The sequence below is a fragment of the Molossus molossus genome, unplaced genomic scaffold, assembly GCF_014108415.1.
Source record: "Molossus molossus isolate mMolMol1 unplaced genomic scaffold, mMolMol1.p scaffold_m16_p_11, whole genome shotgun sequence".
NCBI lineage: Eukaryota > Metazoa > Chordata > Mammalia > Chiroptera > Molossidae > Molossus > Molossus molossus.
Window position 1 is genome coordinate 89,034,358 of NW_023425346.1, and position 20,484 is coordinate 89,054,841.

The 20,484-nt window shown below is 39.1% G+C and overlaps 1 protein-coding gene across 3 annotated transcripts in view; it reads left to right on the forward strand.

Annotated features, from left to right (window-relative positions):
* Positions 1-20,484, forward strand: part of XRCC5 (X-ray repair cross complementing 5) — a 90,625-nt gene that overhangs the window by 4,480 nt on the left and 65,661 nt on the right. For all 3 annotated transcript variants that reach the window (XM_036254546.1, XM_036254545.1, XM_036254547.1), the window contains exons 3-9: positions 3,735-3,918; positions 4,957-5,005; positions 5,958-6,080; positions 9,761-9,952; positions 12,998-13,112; positions 15,119-15,257; positions 18,556-18,668. In XM_036254546.1, coding sequence (XP_036110439.1) covers positions 3,735-3,918; positions 4,957-5,005; positions 5,958-6,080; positions 9,761-9,952; positions 12,998-13,112; positions 15,119-15,257; positions 18,556-18,668 — 915 coding nt within the window. The remainder of the gene's footprint in view (positions 1-3,734; positions 3,919-4,956; positions 5,006-5,957; positions 6,081-9,760; positions 9,953-12,997; positions 13,113-15,118; positions 15,258-18,555; positions 18,669-20,484) is intronic.

Sequence of the window (20,484 nt, forward strand, 5' to 3'; positions counted from 1 at the left end):
CCACATTTTCCCCCCATTGACCCCCTCCTCCCCACTTCCGCCCCCCTCCCACCTTTTCCCACAGTGTTGTCTGTGTCCATTGGTTATGCATATAAGTTCTTTGGTTTATTTCTTCCCACCCCCCCAACCCCTTTCCCTTTGAGGTTTGTCAGTCTAGCAATGAATTTGTGCTTCTTAATCCCTTCACCTTTTTCACCCATTCCCCCAACCCCCTCCCATCTGGCAACCAACAAAATGTTCTCTGTATCTATGAGAATGTTTCTGTTCTACCTGTTCATTTTGTTTGTAGATTCCATTGTTGATAGATATGCATTCATTGCCATTTTGTTTGTTCATACATTTTATCTTTTTCTTTAAAAAGACCCTTCATCATTTCATATAATAACAGTTTGGTAGTGATGAACTCCTTTAACTTTTTCTTGTCTGGGAAAGTTTTTATATGTCCATCGATTCTAAATGACAGCTTTGCAGGATAGAGTAATTTTGGTTGTAGGTTCTTGGTTTTCATCACTCTGAATATTTCTTGCCACTCCCTTCTGGCCTGCAAAGTTTCTTTTGAGAAATCAGCTGACAGCCTAGTGGGAATTCCCTTGTAGGTAACTAGCTGCCTTTCTCTTGCTGCTTTTAAGATTCTCTCTTTGTCTTGAACCTTTTGCGTTTTAATGATGATGTGTCTTGGTGTGGGCCTCTTGGGGTTCATCTTGTTTGGGACTCTCTGTGCTTCCTGGACTTGTATGTCTGTTTCCTTCACCAAGTTAGGGAAGTTTTCTGCCATTGTTTCAAACAGGTTTTCGATTTCATGTTCTCTCTCTTCTCCTTTGGGCACCCCCAAGATGTGAATGTTGGCACGCTTGAAGTTGTCCCAGAGGCTCCTTACACTATCCTCATTTTTTGGGATTCTTTTTTCTTTTTGCTGTTCTGATTGGGCATTTTTTGCTTCCTTATATTCCAAATCGATGGTTTGCTCCTTGGATTTACGTACTCTACTATTGAAGCTGTGTAAATTATTCTTTATTTCAGTTAATGCCTCCTTCAATTCTAACTGTGCATCCATGATTTCTGACTGGTCCTTTTTTATGCTCTTGAGGCCCTCCCTAAGTTCACTGAGGTTCTCACTAAGTTCACTGAGCATCCTTATAAGCAGTATTTTGAACTCAGTATCTGTTAGGTTGCTTATCTCCCTTTCGCTTAGTTCTTTTCTTGGGGTTTTGTTCTGTTCTTTCATTTGGGACCCGTTTCTTTGTCTCCTCATTTTGGCTGCCTCCCTGTGTTTGTTTCAGTGTATTACTTAATGAGAGGTATGGGGCTTGCTGAGACCCGATGTTGCTCGTTTGAAAGAATTTAGGAAAAACCTGAAGCAGGATCCAAGACAGGCCAATCCTATGGTTAAGCAAGTGGCAACAGCTTGGGTGGGCTTGGAAGTTGGGTGGGGCGGGGCGGGGCCTCAGGGAGTCAGCAGGGCGGGGCTACCAGTGTGAGCCAGGTTGCTGGAGTCCCAGATATGGGGCTGTCTGCCGCCCCAGGGAAGGGCTCACCAAAGGAACAAAGGCCTCTGACAGCACGTCTGTCCCAGAGAAAGCCCCCTCTCCAGCCCTCACTCCAGTGCCAAACAGCTCAGTTCTTCCCTGTGTGTCTCTGGCGCCCCTCGAGCTGCCTCCCCTCCGAGCTTAGAGGGAGAGAGTCCGCTAAGTCCGTGCGCGGGCCCTTTAAGGAGCTGCCTGGGGCTCCAGCCCCTCAGCCTCCCTGAGTCTCAGTTCCTGCTGGTTTTCCAGCCAGAAATGATGGGGATTCTCTTCCTGGCACTGGAACCCTGAGCGGGGCACCTGGTGTGGGACGGGGACCCCTCAGTACTCAGGAAGGACCATCCCAGCCACAGGAGCCTCCTGATTTTTATCCCCACACGTGAGTGTGGGACCAGTCTGTCTCGCAGCAGCGCCGCCGCCCCTCCTACCAGTCTGGATGTAGCTGCTTTTTTAAATTCCGTAGTTGTAGGACTTCCATTCAGCTTGATTTCAGGCGGTTTTGAATGATGGTTGTTCTGTAGTTTAGTTGTAACTTTAATGTGGTTGTGGGAGGACACGATACCGCATTTACCTACCCGCCATCTTGACCGGAAGTCTGTCATCCTAGATTATAACAAATTTTCATGACCTGGAGTCCTTACTGTGTCAAAGAAGAGAATGCCTCCAGTCCCATTATTGGTTATAGTATTTGTGTTGGTTGTATTTAAGTAGTGCTTCTGTGCTCCAGTGTAGTATAGATTTTTTTTCTTCTAAAAAAACAGTGCTTCCTGTTTTTCTTTTCGGCTCTGCCCCTTCCATGGGAGTGAGTGAATCCAAAAGGCGAAGAGACAACACCTGGTGCCAGTCTCCTGCTGCACTGAAAATTTCCTCCCCTCTTCTGGCTGAAGTGTTGTTGTTGAGCAGGATTACCTTGCCTTAAGATGGATTCTTGTCCAGGAGGTGGACGGAATTCTCGCTGGCCTGTCCTACGGGTGTTCTGGACATGTTTGAACCCTGCCAGCTGGGACCTTTTCTCCATGCAACTAGGGATTATAACTGGAGTTGTTAAGAGACTGGGGACTTTAACAGAACCAACAAAAATGAAGAATGACAGAATTTCATTCTCTCCCCATGCAGCCCTCTCCTCATTGATGTAAAAGGCTTAATCATAGGTGGGGACAGGACTGCCTGTTGTGTCAGATACTGCTTTTTTGCTGGTTTTTGCTGGATTATGAAATGTTTCGTAGAAGAGGCAAATAGAGAGAGAAATATAATGGAAATCTATTTTCCCATTGTGTAACAATATACAGCCCTACAGTTTTGTTATATTTGTTTGATTTCTTTTTTTCTTAAAAAATAAAATATGACAGGTAAATGGGAAGCCCCTTGTGTATCTCTTTCCAATCCTCTTACTTCTTTTTTCCCTCTTTTTCTCAGAATTTGCATTGTTATTACCATGCATATTTTATACTTTTGGACATAAGTATATTCATAAATAATATTTAGTTTTGTATAAAGCTCTTAAAAGTGTATGTGATGTTATTACATGTGTCATTTTGCAGCTTATTTTTTCTCAACCTTATGTTTTTGAGATTTATTCCTGTTAATAAACATTGCACAAATTTATTCATTTTCTACTAAGTGGTAATATTTCATTGTATAAATATTCTGCAGTGTGCTTTTGCATTCTCCTGTTGATGGATAGTTTGTTTCCAGTTTTGCCCTGTTTGTTATAAACAGTGCTGCAGTGAACTTTCTTGCTGTTTGTGTCCTTATGTACCTGTGTAATAATTTCTCTACAGTGTATACACCTATAAGTGAAATTCTTGGGCTATTGGATAGGAACCAGCAAAACATTTTTTTTAGTATCTGGAAAATTTAAACTTTGAATGGTCATTCCAGAAAGATAGACTAGAATCTTTTCAAATTACCCATAATTAGTTTTCATTGAGAATTAGAGTCTGATTTTGCTAGAATTCTTTAGGAGCAGTTACCACCCTACTGTTTCCTCACCCTAAATTGAAGAGTGGGACCTATAGTCCATGAAGAAATCTGCCTTGAACCTAAGAATTGTTGTTGTCCCATGTGCCAACTAGCCCAATGTTCTGTTGTTGACAGTGGTCCCAGGTACCTACTATAGGAGGTATGGTTGTCTCGCTCCCTGAAGGACAGGTGTCTAATGGCTTCCAGATGGTACTGTACAGTTTTCAACCTTCTAACATTTTTTTCTAGGTGTTTGCTGAGAGCAAGGATGAAATTGCATTAGTCCTTTTTGGTACAGATGGCACTGACAATGCCCTTGCTTGTAAGGATCAGTATCAAAACATCACAGTGCACAGACACCTGATGCTCCCAGATTTTGACTTGCTGGAGGACATAGAAAGCAAAATCCAACCAGGTTCTCAACAAGCTGACTGTATCCTTTTTCATCCAAAGAATACTCTTAAAAATTTTCCCTTAATATGAGGAATGATAATCTACTCTGGTGAGGTTCTCTAAGAGTCCCAGATATTACTATATGGACATTTTGGCTCTTGGCCATGGAGACGATGTGTGTTAGGGTTTAATGGGAAATTAATCAGGTTGGGTTGGGTGCCTGGATTCCAAGTCCTCCAGAATAGAATCTTGCCCCTTCTTTGTACTGTTGATGTTGAGAGGTTGGGGGGCACAGGAAGAGGAAGATACCATGGGGTGTATGTGTGTGTTGATGTGCAGAGGGTTTGGTGGTGGTCATGGTCAGAAATGTTTGGACATAGAGAAGGTATTTCTAGAAGAGTATAACATTAGCATTGTTCATGCTTTCCTGGATGGAGGATATTTTTGTGCCAAAAATCAGACTGATAGACAAACTTCGAGAGTTCCAGTTTCTTCCACAGGTGCCCTGATTTAAAGGGGTTACTTTTATTTTTCTAACAGATAGTAGTGCCATCTCTGATCACTAGGAGGTGCTGCTGTGCTGGGACTGACTTAGAAATCCTACCTTATGGCTCACTTAATATTTAAGAGCTGACTGTTAATCACAAAAAATGGGTTCTAGTCTTTGTAAAATGGCATCATAATTTATGTTAAATCAATGAAATATGTTAGATTACCTTTTGGTTTATTTTACTTTTTCTGGTTATTTGTTTCAGGATGTATGCTTTGATATATATATATATATAGCATCTGTGAATATATGTTAGAAATAAACTTTGGAAGAAGGGCCGTTGGGCAAGTACTTTCTTTTTTGGTACATGCCCCTAGCGGGAACCGAACCCAGGACTCTCTGGTCCACAGGCCGAAGCTCCAGCCGCTGAGCCAAACCGGCCAGGGCTGGGCAAGTACTTTTAAATCATCTCACAATCAGCCCAGTGCCCACAATTTCCAACACAGAAGACTTTATTGGGAAAAAAAGTTGCATGTTGTTGGGATAAAGGGATTGTTTGGTGATATCTTCTGCCCTTAACTAGCTGAGTCCTGGACGCACTCATCGTGTGCATGGATGTGATTCAACAAGAAACTGTGTAAGTGTCTCAACTGCAGAGTTGGAAAGGAACTTTTCTGCAGATATTGTATGGGTTGATATATTCAGTGCACTATGTGATTCTCTGTTAATCAAGCAGCGTGTTTGTGTGGCTAAAGAAACATTTGTTAGAATTTAATGGTTCAGCTCAACCTCTCTTTCATAAAAGTTTAAAAGGAAGAAGGGATATACTGGGTGGGAATTTCTCCAGGAGGAATAAATGTTTGGCTTATTTTAGGTTCCTTCCTGTCTGACTTATATAATAATATAAGCTTATTACTAGGAGTTTAAAAAAAATACTAAGTAGTATGGTCCATATGTTATTAAAATTGGATGCATAGTAATTCTGGCCAGCTATCTAATTCATTACTTTTTAATTACTATGCCTTTAAAATAATGTGTCTTTGAATACACACACAAACACATCCCTTGACTGTTAGGAAAAATGATTTGCACAAAAATCTCAGACCTAAATTTGTATTATGATGTTTCAGTCTCTGTACATTCTTGCAAAATCCTGCCACTCGCCCTGTGAGTGGAATCAAAACAGAGTGTTTGGCAAGTGAACACTTCAAAGGCTGAAGTTGCAGTACACTGGGAGAGCTCCTGGTTTACCTTCTGCCAGTGTGGAGGCTGGAAGGGGATCCTTTCTAATCGTAATGGCCATTTCTTTACCTGAAGTCAGAGTTAAGAAACAAGGGACATAATATTTCCATACTGCTCAGAAATTTTGCCTAAGTTGTTAAAAGTATGAGTTATAGCTAGGTGATTATGTGTTTGGTGGAAACTTAACTGAGTATCAACAATCTGTGGACTTCCAGAAGGTAATGACATTTGTTAACTGTATCTGGACTCATTTCTTAGCCTCTTTCTGTTTAGTGAACAAGTGCATTTGAATCTGTAGGAACTAATTCTGGAGAATGATTTCCTAATGTGATAACTCTCTCTTGTAGAGGAAAGAAGTTTGAGAAGAGGCACATTGAAGTGTTCACTGACCTCAGCAGCCCATTCAGCAATGATCAGCTGGATACTATAATTCATAACTTGAGGAAATCCGGTATCTCCCTGCAATTCTTGTAAGACCATAAGAATAATATTCGTAGTCAAATTCTGTGCTCTCACACATAGTGAGTGGGCCCAATTACAGAGTGTTTGGTTCCCAGGAGTCTTTGCTGTGAGTTGGAATCTGTCAGATGAATGACCTCAGCAAATGTTCACTGATTGCTTTCTATATTCCAGGAACTCTTCTGAGTTTGGTGACAAAGGGATGAATGTTACAACAAAACACAGGAATTTAGCTTAGTTAGTAGCTGATTGTTCACTGTTCTTACACTTAAAGAGTTGAGGAATTAAAGGAATGTTCTGAGGATATTCAGTTCATCTCCTGCCTACTGAGAGGACTTTACCCAGACAGTGACCAGATTGATGGAGTTCTTCCTTAAACAGCTCTAGGGAGCTGTGTCTGACAGTAGATGTTTTTGGAGTAGGGATGAAAGTCAACTTGGGAATCATTTTAAACACATGTAATGCTAATTTTTAACTTTCAGATCTAAAGGATACACACACATATATAAAGTGTAATTTACTCATGTGTATGTAGAGATGAGGTATACAAATAGAGGGGAGAATATATTTCACAGTTTGTTGGGGAGAGAGTCCCTCCCCAGTAACTTGAATTTCCCCTCCAGGCATTTCCTTTCTTCATCTTCTATGAAAGTTCTTTCGGATACAATATTCCTTCCTGCTGTGTCTGAAACCTATTTTTTCTTGTCCTATTTCTGGCAAAAGCAGAGTGATAGTATAGGATGTTGAATTATTAGGCTTCTGGGGACACTCATTTTTCAGACTAAGAGCAATATTAAGAAGCCTCCAACTCAGTGTAAGCCTTTGGCTTTCAAGTGCCTGACGTGGGGAATTGAGCACCTCTCTTGCATGTATGTAACTCTTAGACCTGCGGAGGGGTATCTCCTTTCTGTAGAAAAATAGTTCAGAATAGCTCAGCATACTAATACTTGTTAAAAAGGTACTTCACAGAAATTAAGTGCTTTTAAAATATTTGTCTTATTGAGTTGAGGTTTTCTTTCAGCACTTCAAAAGCCCAGTTCAGCTTTTGTTGCCTGTTCATAATCTCAGGATGCCTTTACATGGCTAAAGCAAACTGTATTTTTATTTATTTTATTTTTCCTTTTTATTGAATTTATTGGGGTGACACTGGTTAAGAAGATTATACAGATTTCAAGTGCACAACTCCACAATACATCATCTGTACACTGTATTGTGTGTTCACCCCAAGTTGAATCTCTTTCCATCACCATTTATGACCCCTGTACCCTCTCCCTCCTCCCCCTCTTCCCCCTACTCCTCCTTCCCCAGCAATCACCACACTGTTGTTTGTGTTCATGACTTTTTTCTTTTTTGTTCAATCCCTCCAACCCCCGTTCTATGAGTCTGTCTCTATTTTGCTTATTAGTTTTTTGTTTTGTTTTTTCATTAGATTCCACACATGATTGAAATTGTTTGGTACTTGTCTTTCTCTGACTTATTTTGTATGAGCAGTATTGTAAAGCATGCTGAAGGGGGAAACAAATAGCTTTTTCTTCTTGCTTGCTATTTGACCAGTTGTATTTTTTTGGTGGCGCTGTGGCGGTAATATGCTTTCTTTCTGTGCTACAAACCTCCAGCGTGCGAAGTAAGAGTTTTGGTTTTATTGTTTGGTGTATCCTGTGTATGTTTAGTTGTTCTAGGTGGACTAAAAAAATACTGGCAGGTCAGAGAAGCATTGTGTCAGAGCAGGACTTCCTTGCACCTAGTTTTTAGATTCTTCTATTGACTACTGAGAAAGTTTATTTCTGGTTTAATGCAGGGAAGAAAGAACTGTTACTGTAACTTCTCTTTCCTAGATAACTTGCTGACCCTTCATTTTCACGTCACTCTTCCCTTTTTCCTGGTTGCTGTTATGGAAACACAACAGCCTGCTGCAAACTCTATGTTCCACAGCCCCATCTTGGAAGCTCTTTGTCTTATAGGTAATACAGGATATGCAAATATGTCATGCTAATTACAGAAAAAATAAAAAGAGGAAGCTCTATTTTAATTATAGCATAAAAAATGATAGAGAAGTAATCTTTAAAAATAATTGTCCATGAAGGGTGACCAACAAGTTATGCTGAGTGGACCGAAAAGACTGCTGAATTCAGTTGTTTGGGTTTCCAGAGGCGCAGTAAGGTGATAGGCTACGTGGAGAGAACGTTGCCCTGTCAGTCAGAGGACCGAGTTCTTGCTCCATCACTTACTAGCTGTGAGGCTTTGGCCAGACATTTCATCTCTGTAGCTTCAGTTTCTAGAAAATAAGAGATAGAAATCTCTATCTACCTAATATATAAGGATTAAATGAGATTGTTTACATGAAACCATTTGTAAAGTGCAATATAGAGTATTATCATAAAATGTGTTTGGTTGGTTTATTTTTCAATTTGTATATTGATTATTGAATCCCAATCTAGTTTTAGTCTCATTTCAAATAACTGGATTGAAACACAAGAACAAAATTGGTTTTACTTATTTCTAGCAATTACTTGATTTTTATATAGGAGTTTTCTGTAATAATAATGATAGTATCATTTGAGTGTTAAGTATTTTATACACATTTTCTAATCTTTATAATAACTTTGAGGGATCATTAATAGGCATTTATTTATTTTGACTGCCTAGATTATCACCCAGCCTTTTTCTAAGGAGTATTTCTTCTTAAACTTGAACCAATTGACTTGAATGAGGACTGACATCTTCTAGATCTGCTCCCTAGGCTACCAGTGATTCATTCCCGTGTTATTTTTTAAAATTTGAGAGTAGAGCCCTGGCCGGTTTGGCTCAGTGGTTTGAGCATTGGCCTGTGGTCCAGAGAGACCCGGGTTTGGTTCCTGCTAAGGGCACGTACCTCGGTTGCAGTTTTTCCCCGGCCCTTGTTGGGTCGTGTGGGTGGCAACCACTAGATGTGTCCCTTTCACATCGATGTTTCTCTCTCTCTCTCTCTCTCTCTCTTCCTCTCTCTCCCTCCCACTCTAGCTGAATAAAAAACAAAAAAATGTCCTCGGGTGAGGATTAAAAAAAAAAAATTTGAGAGTAGAGGGTTAAACACTCAGTTGCTTTTTGGTAGTGGAGTTCGGTAGTGTGAGCTTGAACATGTTCAGGGGCAACGTGGAGAGAGCCAGTCAGAGAGTGAAGCCAGCATAAAAGCAAATGAAGACTAAATATGGAGATGGAGAGTGAGCAGGTAATCTGTATGGTGTTTAAGACTAGTAATCCTAAAGCCATTTGCAACCCTGCCTTTCCATTTATTTGGTTATGTAAGTCAATACATTTCCTATTTTTACCAAATCAAAGAGGCTTTGGCTACTTGAAACTGATAGAGCAGCTACCAGCTGGGTAGCTCAGTTGGTTAGACCATTGTCCTAATATGCCAAGGTTGTGGGTTTGATTCCCAGTCAGGGCACATACAAGAATTAGTCAATGAATGCATAAATAACTGGAACAACAAAGCAATCTCTCTCTCTCTAAAATCAATCAGTGAAAAAACCTGATAGAATATTGGCTAAGAGATAAGTGCCATTTGACAGATGAGAAATTTAAAGCTCAGAGAGTTTGACCGACACGCTCATTTTCTTATAGCTAGTGAGGCAGACACAGGATGGGAACCCAGTGTATCACCTGGCTTCAGAACGTGTCTTCCTCACCACTGCTGATCTTTTCCTGACAGTTTGCCTTTCCCAATTGGGAAGGAAGACGGAGCGGGGGACGGAGGAGGTGGCAACTTGCCCTCGGACCACCATGGGTCCTCCTTACCTTTAAAAGGAATTACTGAGCAGCAAAAAGAAGGTATTCGGATGGTGAAAAGGGTGATGATGTCTTTAGAAGGTGAAGATGGGCTGGATGAAATTTATTCTTTCAGGTGAGAAGTGATAACTTTGATTACAATTTTTACTTGTACATATATGAATTTCCCTTTTGATCAGAGGGCTTTCTAATGTTTCTTTTTCTGGGCCACTCTTGAATAAGTGGTTTATTTCTTAATAAATATTCTGATTTTTATTAAAGAAATGGTACACCCATCCCCAAACTTTTTTTTATTTTTTAGGTTTGTGCGTTTGGCACAAGATTTCTGGTTTATTTCTAGGACTGTGCTTGTGAAATTTAGAAAAACGTAGACACTACGTCATATTAGCCAGTCAAACTGAAAGTGAGGGAGAGTATTTCTGTGTTCCAGGCTTGGAGTGCGTCTCTTGGGTCCCCCTTTCCATATGGACAAGACACATCCTGACGTATAGAAAGTGGTGGCAGAACTGAGATGTTCAGTGTCCTTCCCACCTCTGGTTCAGGTCTTAGGAGGCAAGATACTGTACTACAGTGACTTTTCAAAAAACTTTTGGTCACAAAATAGTTTGGTCAGGCAAAACAAAACAGAAACTGCACCTGAATGTAAAGAATTTATGACCTACTTATTTCACGTGGGTTTTGAAAAGACAAAATTATTTAAGAAATAAGAAATCCTTGAAGAACCCCCAGTAAAGCAAATTTTTTCAACCATACAGTTAAAGACTATGGGACTCTCCTCTATTCTTGTTATTCTTGGCTGGAATTGGACATACATGTATTTAGAGCAGAGAATCCAAGGCGGGTTGGTCAGTGGCATCCGTGTTTGAGGGGCCTGATAGGGTAAAGGTGGAAATAGAGGACTTCACCATGCAGTATGGCTTGTGTGGTTACAAATTCTCAGGGATAATGCTACTGGATGTTTACAGATTAGTTCCAGTTTATCAATAAATAGAGTCATTTTAAGCAAAGTTCTTCATTGAAATAAAGCTTCAACAATTAGGATTTTTTTCTAGTAACTGTAGTGTATATATGCCCTAATTTTTTCTCAACCACAGTTTTAAAATATTTTTGGTGAGCTATAGTTGACAAGCAATACACCCTGATTTTCTAAATACAGACACTTGTGAAAAATTATAGGAAAATGGGAATTTGGGGAATTGAATTGTAATTTCATAAGAGGTTAGCAAAGGAGCCAGTGATGAATCCTATAAAGTGTTTTGTTTTTTTTTTCATAATATGTGTTCCTAAGTTATTTCTCTTTCACATTTGGATGCAGCTTGCTCTAATGTGGGAATACATGTCTTAAGCTGAGATATTCACCATCATATCAGAAAGAAAAAGTATAGGTCAAGACACATTACTGTTTGAAAGTTTATTTTCTTATAGCATAGCAAGGAGGGGAATTACTGTGTTTTGTCCCAGCAATTTGAACTACTTTGATTTTAGGTCTGCCATGAAGGTGTAGAACAGAACTTTGCCATCTGATACAGTATCTGTTATCCACATGTCACTATTCAAATTTAAATTCATTAAAATTAAGTAAAGTTAAAAATTTAGTCCCTCAGCCCTAGCTGGTGGCTTGATTGGAGCGTTGTCCCGTACACCAAAAGGTTGCAGGTTCAATTCCCGGTTCAGGGCACATACCTAGGTTGTGGGTTCACTCCCCAGTTGGACGCATATGAGAGGCAGCTGATTGATATTTCTGTCTCACCTCGGTACTTCTCTTTCTCTCTCTCCCTCTCTAAACATATTCTCAGGGGAGTATTTAAAAAAAATGTAGCCCCTCAGTCACACTATTTCAAGATCAGCACAGTTAGAACTACAACATTTCTATCATCACAGGAAGTTGTACTGGGCAGCACTGGACTACACTTACCCTCATCTTGGAGATCTTAGGAAGGTGACCTGACTTCTGCTTGGGAGGTTCACGTCTACTTCAAAGTTGATCCAGTTGTTCTCAGATGTTCTGTATTAGATGCTGCTCTTTAGAACTTCCTCTGAAACAGAATCCAGACCTCATGACGGTCTTAGACCGGACTCACACTTGAATTAGCAATGTCCTATGAGACAGATTAGACCTGGTTCAGACTCATTCATTCCCCAACAAACCCCAAGGCAAGATGTACCATAAGCTTTGGAAGTAGGGTGTCAGGTAGAATATCTGCTACTCATTGTAAATTATTTCTGAAAACTGGAATCTCTTGAGGCCCCTTGGTTCATAACTGTATAATGTCACAGAATTCTCTTTACCTCTTTTAGATATATTTTTCATCTGTACCAAGGGGCTCAATCATAGTCTAGACTATATGCTTGAAATGTGTTTGGTCATTAATTCCTTTGTTCCTTATTTTAGTGAATACCACAAATTCCATATATCACCTGTCATCTTCTCTGTTGTGTTTGATTGGGGGCCAGATAAAGGTAGAATTTGTCTGGACTTACGTTCAAATGAAGTAACACTTCACATTGTTTGCTACCCCTCAAATTTCCCCCTCCCTCCCCAGTAAGAAATCTGGAGTTTTCTATCTGCTTTATCTTAAGACTAAAATACAGACGGTGAAGTTCCTTAATCCTCTAGAGAGACTATTGAACTCTCTCCATTATGTACAGATACCCATGTCTTTTATTTAAGAGAACTGGAATTAAATAAGAATTGTAGAGTTGTGAGCAGGGAAGTTATAGGACGGTGCCCACCCCGTGATGTCCTAGATGGGGGTTCTTATCCTCAGGACCATGGTTTTCAGGGAGTTTGGTGAGCCTTTTCTGTTGTGTGAAAACTCATTTATGAATGTGCTTTTATCATATCCTCAAAATGTCCCTGGTTCTGAAAAAAAAAAAAATGTTAAGAACAACTGGCTGAGTTGAGAGAAAAGATTGAATAGGGGAAGATAGAGATGTTTGTTTTCACCTGTCAGTGAAGTAATTCAACTCCTTCCTCCTAAGCCCACTCGATTATACCTGCTGTCTCCCAACTTGGGATTGTCACATTTTTGCCATCCCCTGCTGTTTTCTCTCTTTATGATCAGCAACAGTTCACTTCTCATTCTAGAAAACTAAGCTCATCATTTCAGCAGTTAACATTTTTAAATTGTTGCTTTCATTGTATATTTTTTTTCTTAAGTGAGAGTCTGAGACAACTGTGTCTCTTTAAGAAAATTGAGAAGTCTTCCATGCCCTGGTCCTGTCAACTGACCATTGGCTCCAATTTGTCGATAAAGATTTTCGCATACAAATCGGTAAGTGGTTGGTACACATTTTTTATTATTTTTTTGTTTGTTTTTTGTTTTTGTTTTGTTTTTTATGAATTTTTATTTATTTTTTTGTTACAGATATTTTACCTTTTCACCCCATTGGCACCCCCCACCCCACCCCCCCTCCACCCTGTCCCCGGCTTAGTTGTCCATGTCCATTGGTCATGCATACATGCTTATAAGTTCTGTGGTTTATCTCTTCCCACCCCCCCCACCCCCCATCCCCTCTTCTGAGGGATGTCAGTCTGTGCCCTACTTCCATGGGTACACATTTTTTAAAGAGAAATGTTACCTGTCAGACAGATATGCTTACATAAAGAATTGACAATTCATGTGTGGGCTATTCAGTACCATACATACTGCTTTTCTAACTGCTCTCCCTGTTCGTATCATCTCTGTCTGTCTTTTAGGAAAAGGCATGCTAGAAGAGGAAGTTTTATGAATTATCTCTGATGGGCATTGATTCCTTCCTCTTTCTTTCTCTCCACTGATAATTAATTGTTAATCATGAATTCCAGGCCTTTCTCTCCCTTTCTGGAATGCATTAAGTTGTGTGACTATAGTATCATAGCAGAAATACAGGATATATATCAGAGTTAAGAACTTAGAATTTTGAAAACTCAGTTACACCTAATTCCATTATTAATGATCAGGTAGTAACAGTATCTGCGAAGTAGCATAAACTTGTTATTGTGAAATTGCCTTTTGTAATACATGTAGGTTTGTACATATTAGCATACTTTCAGAAATGAGTTGCTTTTGCTAATTCTTTGTTGAAATTCCAGTTTGTGTATATGTCTCTGATCTATGCCTCCAACGACCCTCTTTACCTTTTTTATTTAAATGTACAAAATAAATATAAAAACACCTAAAGATACAAAATATACAAAAACATTTTTATATATTCAGGCGATTTTTTTTGTATATTCAGGGACTTAATTCTAAAACAAATTCCAAATCCATGAAATCTTTGCAGGTACTTCTCTGTTTTTTTGGTTTTGGTTTTAGGTGTATAGGTTAGACAATCATATACTTTACACAGTGTTCCCCTTTTTATTTCCAGTATCCCAACTGGCATATACATAGGTATCTCAGTATTATTGACTATATTTCCTATGCTTTACTTACTTCCCCATGACTATTTTTTAAACTCATCTTTATTGTTGAATGTATTACAGATATCCCCCCCTTTTTTCCCCATTGACTCCCTCCCCCAATCCTGCCCCCTTCCTGCCTTCCCCACACTATTGTCAATGTCAGTTAGTTATGCATATATGCATAGAAGTTCTCTGGTTTATCTCATCCTGCCCTTCCAACCCCCTTCCCTTTGAGGTTCATCGGTCTAACAATCAATTTATATATTTTTAATTCTTTTATCTTTTTCACCCATTTCTCTAATCCCCACCTATCTGGCAAGCAACAAAAAGTTCTCTGTATCTATGAGTCTGTTCTGTTTGCTCCTTTTGCTTGTAGACTCCATTGTTGATAGATATGTATTAATTGCCATTTTATTGTTCATACTTTTGTTGTTCTTCTCCTTTAAGAAGACCCTTCAACATTTCATATAATACTGGCTTGGTGGTGATGAACTCTTTTAGCATTTTCTTGTCTGGGAAACTCTTGATATGTCCATCAATTCTAAATGATAGCTTTGCAGGACAGAGTAATCTTGGTTGTAGGTCATTGCTTTTCATCACCTTGAATATCTCTTGCCACTCTTTTCTGGCCTGCAAAGTTTCTTTTGAGAAATCAGCTGACAGTCTTATGGGAGCTCCTTTGTAGGTAACGAACTGCTTTTCTCTTGCTGCTTTTAAGATTCTCTCTTTGTATTTAATCTTTGCCATTTTGATGATGATGTGAGAGAGCTAACAAAATAGTTCAGCTCGATTAATTGTTCTGGATGTTTTTCTGTAAAGTAGAGAGCATATCAGATTTTTACCTTTTGTTGACTGGATTCCTAGCTTTCTCTGTTTGTTTGTTTTGGAAATAAGATTCTACAGGAGAAAGTTAAAAAGTCTTGGACAGTTGTGGATGCAAGAACCCTAAAAACGGAAGATCTACATAAAGAAACCGTTTATTGCTTGAATGACGATGATGAAACTGAAGTTCCAAAAGAAGATACTATTCAAGGTATGCCAGTGAGAGTCTCCACTTGTGCCTGAAAGAGGTGTTCTTCACGATGATATGAGGCAGGCTGGGATCTGCATTATTGTTATTTGTTTAGAAATGGTTCTCTGAGTCCTGGAGACAGCTCCTTGAGGGGATCCTGAGGCATAGGTCCTTCAGGTCTCTCTCGGGTGTGAGGCAGGATGGTTCCCAGGAGTGCACGAGGGTATTCCGTGCGTCTGAGCTTTAAACGTCTCATGTGACAGGACTGAATACTTGGCTTTGTTTTAATGTTTGAAACTTACTAGCTAGGAAAATGCATCAATGTAGCCAAAGAAAGTTTTTTTTATTTACTCTATTTTATTTTTAGCTCCATGGTGATTATTTTTCTGAGTGCCATTTTTAGGTTATGTTTAAGTGCCAGATATACTCCCTTAAAGTAATTTAGGGGATACAATAAGTGGTTTATGTTTATTGTATTGCTTTCTGTTCACTAAGATCTTTAAAGTTATCCTTTTTATATTATACCCATTTGATCTGTATAGTGTGTCTAGATGGCATCTCTGTCCAGGAGTCTTAGAAACTAGCTGAGAGTGTCTGAATGTTCAAGAGCTAAAATTAGAAGATACAAAATGATGGTTAAGTTGAAAGCCATGGTCTTTATATCGGTTTCTGGTCAGTCTATGCTGCACAGCATAGTTTTTGCAAGCCTTGAAAAAAATGCCTTTCATCCGGGGCACTGTATTGCAGTGTTTGTGGTTATTGGTATGCATTATGGGGGCAGTGGCGGGGGCAGTTGTGGTTTCTTTCTTTCTCCTGATGGATTATGTAGAATGTGATCAGTACACTACAATCTCTACTGATTTTTAAATTCCATTCAGTAATATAGTGTAGTGAAGAACATGAATTTTGGAGTCAGGCCTAGGTTAGAATTATGGCTCTGTCACTTGAAAGTCATTTGATCCTAGTGAAGTGACCCACCATGGTAGGAAGAATAGCATGATAAAAGGTGTGAGACCCAGTAAGAAAACAAGCAAGCCGATTGAGAACTGAACAAAAGATCTGAACAGACAACTCACCAAAGAACATATATAAATGGCAAATAAGTATAGTATATGGAAAGATGTTCAACATCATAAAAAAAAAAAAAAGAAAAAAAGGTGTAAGACCAGGAAAGTAGAGGGTCTTCTTAGTGACGTCAGGTAGTAGGTTGGTGTATTGGGCACATACAGATTAGTACTAGAGGGTAGTATCACACATAACCTGTATTTTCTCTTTTAATTTCCACACAACCTAATGAAGCAGGTACTCTTGTTATTTTCATTTTATAGATAAAGGAATTGTGGCCAGAAGTCTTTCATTAGTGTATTCAAAGTCACACAGCTATCAACTATCAGAACTTGAACCCAGGGCTGTCCAACTTCAGAGTCTGTGTTTTCACATGCTGTTCCGAATTAGGAAGGACTTCGAATGATAGGCTGAAGAGTTTATCCTTAATTTTGAAAGCAACCTGGAGTCATTTATAGTTTTCAGGAGCAGAGTGTCATAGAGCTGTATTTTAGGAAAATTAATATGGCAGCTGGGTGTAGGGTAGATTGGAAGAAGAGACTAGAGTTGAGGGTGCCAATTATTTTGGTTGCAACAAACAAAAAAAAAGCGTCTCTGGTTATCTTAGGCAAAGGGAAGTGTATTGATTGAGCAGTGGAGAGGGAATAATAGTTTGTGTTCAAAGAGCATAGACATGCAACTTTTATATCTCAAGCTTTTTGTGGTTACTCACGTACTCCCTTTACCTATCTTTCACTCTCTGTCCCCAAAGATGCAGTTTTCTTTCTTAGACAGAGGGACTGGTACCTTGGGCAAAGGAATATGGTCAGACATCGTAGTCTATTCTATACTTTTTGCCACGTACAAAAGTTAGAGTTATTGATTTACCCTTTAACCGCTGAGCCATACCCTTTAAATAGATGCACCAAAAACCCAGGACAGTTTTCATTAGAATTTTCAAGTTACTATTAAACAATTCAAGTAAGAAGATGTCTGATGACAGAAAAGCTAGAAAAAATATTTAGTTTCAATACTGCTCTTACTCATGTGCCATACATTTTCCTGTTAACTTTTTGTTGTAATTTTTATTTTACTTTTTTTTATTTTTTTATTTTTTTATCCTCACCTGAGGACATTTTTCCATTTTTTACTCAGATAGAGCGGGAAGGAGAGAGAGGAAGAGAGAGAAACATCGATGTGAAAGGGACACATCGAGTGGCCGCCACCCACACGACCCAACCAGGGCCGGGGACAAACTGCAGCCAAGGTACATGCCCTTAGCGGGAACCGAACCCGGGTCTCTGTGGACCGCAGGCTGACGCTCTAACCGCTGAGCCAAACCGGCCAGGGCTTGTTGTAATTTTTAAAAAAGATATCTATAAAAGTAGAAAAAAAATTTTAATTAAATATATGACATCAACAGATTGACAGGAAATAAATACTAGATCACAGACTGCCTCAAATACACAAGTTTCTTCTGTTTCTTGGCATAAAGGTGCATATACTTTTCCTTTCCTTTTACCCAAAGCCAGAATCCTTGGATTTTGATGATCCTGCTGCCCACAGACTATGTAAGACTATATATGGAAAGGGCATGACCGTCCATGGAGCAGAGGCCCTGGAACAGAGTGGGAGTTTTTTTTAAGAAACCAACAGCCTATATTTATATGAGTAAGCTAATTGGAAAAAAAAAAAAAAAAATAGACAAGCCAATCCCAGAAATAAAATAAATTTAAATGCAGAAAATATTTAACTTACCAGTTGAATGTTTCTAAAATGAAGAATTTTGGCTTCTTTCATTAGGCACTGGTATAGCTCCAGTATGTATTTTTGAGAACATTTTGTTTTGAAAATCTCCTGTGGGCATTTTTCTCTGTGGTTCTCCAGGTTTCTGAATAAATGTGTTCTTGTCATTATGTTTATAAATCATGATTGTGCTTTAGTCAACCGTGGTTCCTCTTTAGAGAGTAACTAGTTCATTGCATTTGCTATATTCTTTCCTCTAAACTGGATAATCATTAAGGTAACTAGATTGCAGAATATGTACTTAAAAATGTAATTAGATTTTAATTGACTCTATATTGTATCTTGTTTGTGTATCTGCTGCTTCTTTTTCCCCATTCATCACAAGGGGCAGAAATTTAATTTTAGGAAATAGTATATGGCGGCTTGATCTGGAGTGTGGGTGTCTTGTCAATGTCTGTGGAGGCCTAATTTCAGCTGGTGGAAAACGAGGCCCCACATGCTGAACAGGTGCTCTTCTTGTGTTCTCCAGGGTTCCGCTATGGGAGTGACATCATTCCTTTCTCGAAAGTGGATGAGGAACAAATGAAGTACAAATCGGAGGGGAAGTGCTTCTCTGTTTTGGGATTTTGTAGATCTTCTCAGGTACTTAGTCTAATTGTAAACAAAATAAATGAACTTCTTCTTGTTATTATTTAAGATGGTATGATTTTGATTGCTTTATTTATAATATATGTTTATTTCACTTAATTTTTCTAAAATGTAGTCTGGGAGTTAGTGTCACTGTCTTTGATTTTTAAAGAGAAAAACCAAGATGTGGAAAAGTCAAAAGAGTAGATTTAATTAGAAGTCACTTAAAAAAATTTTTTTTTTCTTTATTGATTTTTAGAGAGATAGAAACATCAATGAGAGAGAACATTGATCGACCGCCTCCTGCAAGCCCCCCCATTCAGGATTGGGCCGACAACCTGGGGATGTGCCCTGAGGAGGAATCAAACTGGAGACCTCCTGTTGAGTGCATGGGTTGACACTCAACCACTGAGCCACACTGGCTGGGCTAAAAGCTTTGCTGTCAGTCAGCTCATAGTAGCCTTAAAGAAATAGTATCTAGTTCTTTGTTATTATATTGCTTTTTCAAAGCTATTATATATAGTGGAGGTTTTTTTTGGGGGGGGGGGGTTTTAATAGGAATGAAGGTCTGGCTGGGTTGTTTGTTTTTGTTTTTGTTTTTAATCCTCACCGGAGGACATTTTTCCATTTTTTGCACAGATAGAGTGGGAGGGAGAGAGAGGAAGAGAGAGAGAGAGGGAAACATCGACGTGAAAGGGACACATCGAGTGGCTGCCACCCGCACGACCAACCAGGGCTGGGGACAAACTGCAACCGAGGTACATGCCCTTAGCAGGAACCGAACCCGGGTCTCTCCGGACCGCAGGCGGATGTTCTAACCGCTGAGCCAAACCGGCCAGTTGGCTGGGTTTTGAATGACCATTGACCTCTTAGAATATCATTGATTTCTGCCAGTCACTGTTCATCTCAATGCCCAGCAAAGAGGTGTAAGAAGTGAAACTTGTGCATATGTCATATGTTTTTTACATATCAATGCAGAGATACACAAAACAGACACTGGGAAATGCAGTATTCACTGAAGGCCATGGGATACCGTACACCGTTTTAGAAAGGGTTAAAGATTCCCAGACATCTGAGATGAAGTTACACATGAGGTGGGCAATCAAAGAGAATGAAGAAGTATAAACTGTATAAACTGTATCTTTTCAGGCTCAGTAGGGATGAAAAGATTTTTGTTGATTCTAGATGAACTCAACTGAGTATTGTAATAAAAATAAATATCACCAAGTATACTGGGTTTGAACTTCTTCATGTTCCTTGAGCATGTAGTCTCTGTGTAATTCATTGTTAGAATAGTTCATGAGGTTGAGGAGAATGTTTTTCATGGTACGCCCACATTGTTAGATACATTTTTAAGACTCATAAGCTAAAAATTGGAAGGTTTTACTTAAAGTTGATGAGATTTTAATGGTGAGAATAAATACTTTTTGGAAGTTGAGAGTTTCTAACAATTTTCTAACAAACTACACTAAATGTGCTTTTCTTAAAAAAAATATTGTTCACTTTGGGAGGTATATAAACTTAAAATTTATGGTTATTAATGGCAGTGCTTATGAGTCTTTTCAGTGAAACAGAACCTTTATTCAGACCTGTTCGTAGAAACTGGCCTGTTGGGAAGTGGGTCCTCCTAATTCTAGGCAGGCGGAAAAGACCCGTCTGCACCTACAACTCAGAACTCAGAACACTGAAATCACCTGTCTGGCTAGGCGTGGGGGCCTATTTAGTTGAATAGCAAAGTAGAAAGAGTGAACTGGACAAAAAGTACATTTTCCATTAAAAATTATTTAATTTATTGGGGTGACATTGGTTAATAAAATTATGTAAGTTCCAG